The 2,500-nt window shown below is 43.2% G+C and overlaps 2 protein-coding genes across 2 annotated transcripts in view; both read left to right on the top strand.

Annotated features, from left to right (window-relative positions):
* Positions 1-330, top strand: part of LOC138009843 (uncharacterized) — a 1,365-nt gene extending 1,035 nt beyond the window's left edge. The window contains exon 1 of the mRNA XM_068856838.1: positions 1-330. This exon is cut by the window's left edge and continues 1,035 nt beyond it. Within this exon, the coding sequence (XP_068712939.1) occupies positions 1-330 (330 nt within the window).
* Positions 331-604: 274 nt separating this feature from the next.
* The window catches only part of LOC138009842 (uncharacterized), a 2,228-nt gene continuing 332 nt past the window's right edge, over positions 605-2,500 (top strand). Inside the window, exons 1-2 of the mRNA XM_068856837.1 lie at positions 605-2,282; positions 2,375-2,500. The exon at positions 2,375-2,500 is cut by the window's right edge and continues 332 nt beyond it. Of these exons, the coding sequence (XP_068712938.1) occupies positions 605-2,282; positions 2,375-2,500 (1,804 nt within the window). The remainder of the gene's footprint in view (positions 2,283-2,374) is intronic.

Below are 2,500 nucleotides of genomic sequence, written 5' to 3'. Positions count from 1 at the left end.
GAGTTGACACTTGCAGACACTCAAGAAGATGAAATAGGCCTTGAATTGTTCTTTAAATTTCTTAACCGACAAGTTGTGTCCAAAGAAGCAGGAGAAAGAAGTTCAAATGAGAACATCACCCCAGGCAATCACAGTTTTGATAAAGGTAAAGAAAACCGAAGAAAGTCTTTATCTCCCAAAATGGGTGGTGAGAATGAGATGTATACTGCTTCTACACTACTTGGTGAAACACGCCCTCCAAAACAGCCAAGTTGTTATTTCTGCAAGGCAGATCATGACTCAAAAAATTGCCCAATGTTTAATGAGAAATCACTTGATGGTAGATGGTAGATGGAAACTAGTGCAAGAGAACAAACTGTGTTTCAATTGTTTAAAACCTAGCAACCACAAGCACTTCTCCAGAATTTGTCGCCATCCTAAGTGCTCTGTAGCGAATTGTGGTCACCGACATCACTGGTTATTGCACGGGCAGCAGTCAGTTGTTACACCTCGGCACCTAAGCAACACTCGTTTAAGTGGATTGGCTTCAACTAAGCCTGCATTACCTATGAGAGAAACACTCCTACAGACAGCATTGGCCAGGTTAATTGTTAAGGGTCAAGAAATGACAGTCCGTGTTTTACTAGATTCAGGGAGTCAACGTTCTTATATACGAAAGAACATTGCAGAGGCCCTTGACCTGCAAGGTCCCTCAGAGCTATTAAGTGTCACAACGCTAGGTGGGGAAACCAGCGAAACGAAAAGATTCCAAAGAGTGAAATTTACCCTTTCACCAATTAAGGGAGATTCAAAGGTCGAGATAGAGGCCCTTTCTATTTCCAAAATTTGTAATCCTCTCGGGCCAGTACAGATGGACTTCCATAAGAACTCTCATCTTCAAGGCTTAACTCTTGCAGATAGTTATCCTCGTGGTTCAGTTCAAGTAGATGTTCTTATTGGTGCAGACCACTACTACTCATTTGTGACTGGGGTCTGTAAGAGAGGTAGTTCCAGTGAGTCACTTGTTGCTGTTGAATCTTGCCCCGGCTGGATTGTCACGGGACAAGTAAACCGCCAATCAAGGCAAACTTCATCCATGCTGACAGTTGTAGAAAACGGTGGAGTTAACGAAACATTGAAAAGATTTTGGGAACTGGAATCAATTGGTATCGCAGAGAACGAGGACCCTGTTATGTCACAAGAGGAAGAATGTGCTGTTGCTGACTTCAATAGAGGATTGAACTTTGATGGACATAACTATGAGGTGCGACTACCATGGAAACGAGATCCTCCAAAGCTAGAAAGTAATTATGCACAAGCTTTGAGACGCCTGGAAAGTGTTGAAAGAAAGTTAAGGCAAGACCCTGTGAAAGCTAAGGCTTACAAAACAGCGATCAACGAATATGTAGAGAAAGGTTTTGCAGAGGAAGTACCTGATCAGAGTGATGACAATGGAACTGTGCGGTACTTACCGCATCATGCTGTATTTCGTGATGACAAAAGAACGACAAAATGCAGAATTGTATTTGATGCTTCCGCACAAGAAGGAGGTGATGCTTCCCTTAACGATTGTATTCTTCCTGGTCCTCCTTTACAGCCGAACCTTGCATCTGTACTGATTCGATTTAGAACACACAAAATTGGTCTCATAGCAGACATTGAAAAGATGTTTCTGCAAGTCAAACTAGCACCAGAGGACAGAGATGTTCACCGCTACCTGTGGAGAGATTTACAGCCTAACGAAGCACCAAAGGTGTACAGAATGCAGAGATTGACTTTCGGTGTGAACGCAAGTCCTTTCCTTGCAATTGCTACAGTCTACGCTCATGTAAACAAATACAAAGAAATGTCCCCGTATGCAGTAGAAGAAATTTTACAAAATATGTATGTCGATGACTGCCTGACAGGAGCCGATACAGTAGATTCAACTTTGAAGCTTCAACAAGAAATGTCAGAAATTATGATGACAGCGGCATTCAATTTGACCAAGTGGGCAAGTAACTCAGAGCTAGTAATGGATGCTATTGACCCAGCTAAAAGAGCCTCATCGCCATTTGTGGAGTTCAATTCGAGCGACCCCCTAAAAGCACTTGGCGTGTCATGGGACTTGAACTCTGACCACTTTAGATTCCTCGCACCGAGTGGAATCATCTCATCCCATGATCCAATGTCAAAGAGAAGTCTACTTAGTCTGGCATCGAAAATGTTTGACCCACTGGGACTGATATCACCCTTCACTGTTAGAGCCAAAATCCTTTTCCAAGAGTTGTGGTTGAAAGGATTACAGTGGGATGACCCGTTAGGTAGCGACACTAAGGCAAAGTGGTTAAGTCCGAGTCGTTGCAGCTAAAAGATGTGACTATCCCTCGATGCTTCGAAAATGGTATTACGCAAGACTCTGTGGTAGAGGTGCATGGTTTTGGAGATGCTTCCCCCAAGGCGTATGGAGCAGCAGTGTACATTCGAATAAGAGACAAGCAAGACAATGTATCCTCACAGCTGGTAATATCGAAGTCCAGAG

Source organism: Montipora foliosa, chromosome 7 (genome assembly GCF_036669935.1).
Source record: "Montipora foliosa isolate CH-2021 chromosome 7, ASM3666993v2, whole genome shotgun sequence".
In the NCBI taxonomy this organism is placed as follows: Eukaryota; Metazoa; Cnidaria; class Anthozoa; order Scleractinia; family Acroporidae; genus Montipora; species Montipora foliosa.
Note: the sequence above shows the minus strand (reverse complement) of the source record. Positions and strands in the feature narration are given on the sequence as shown.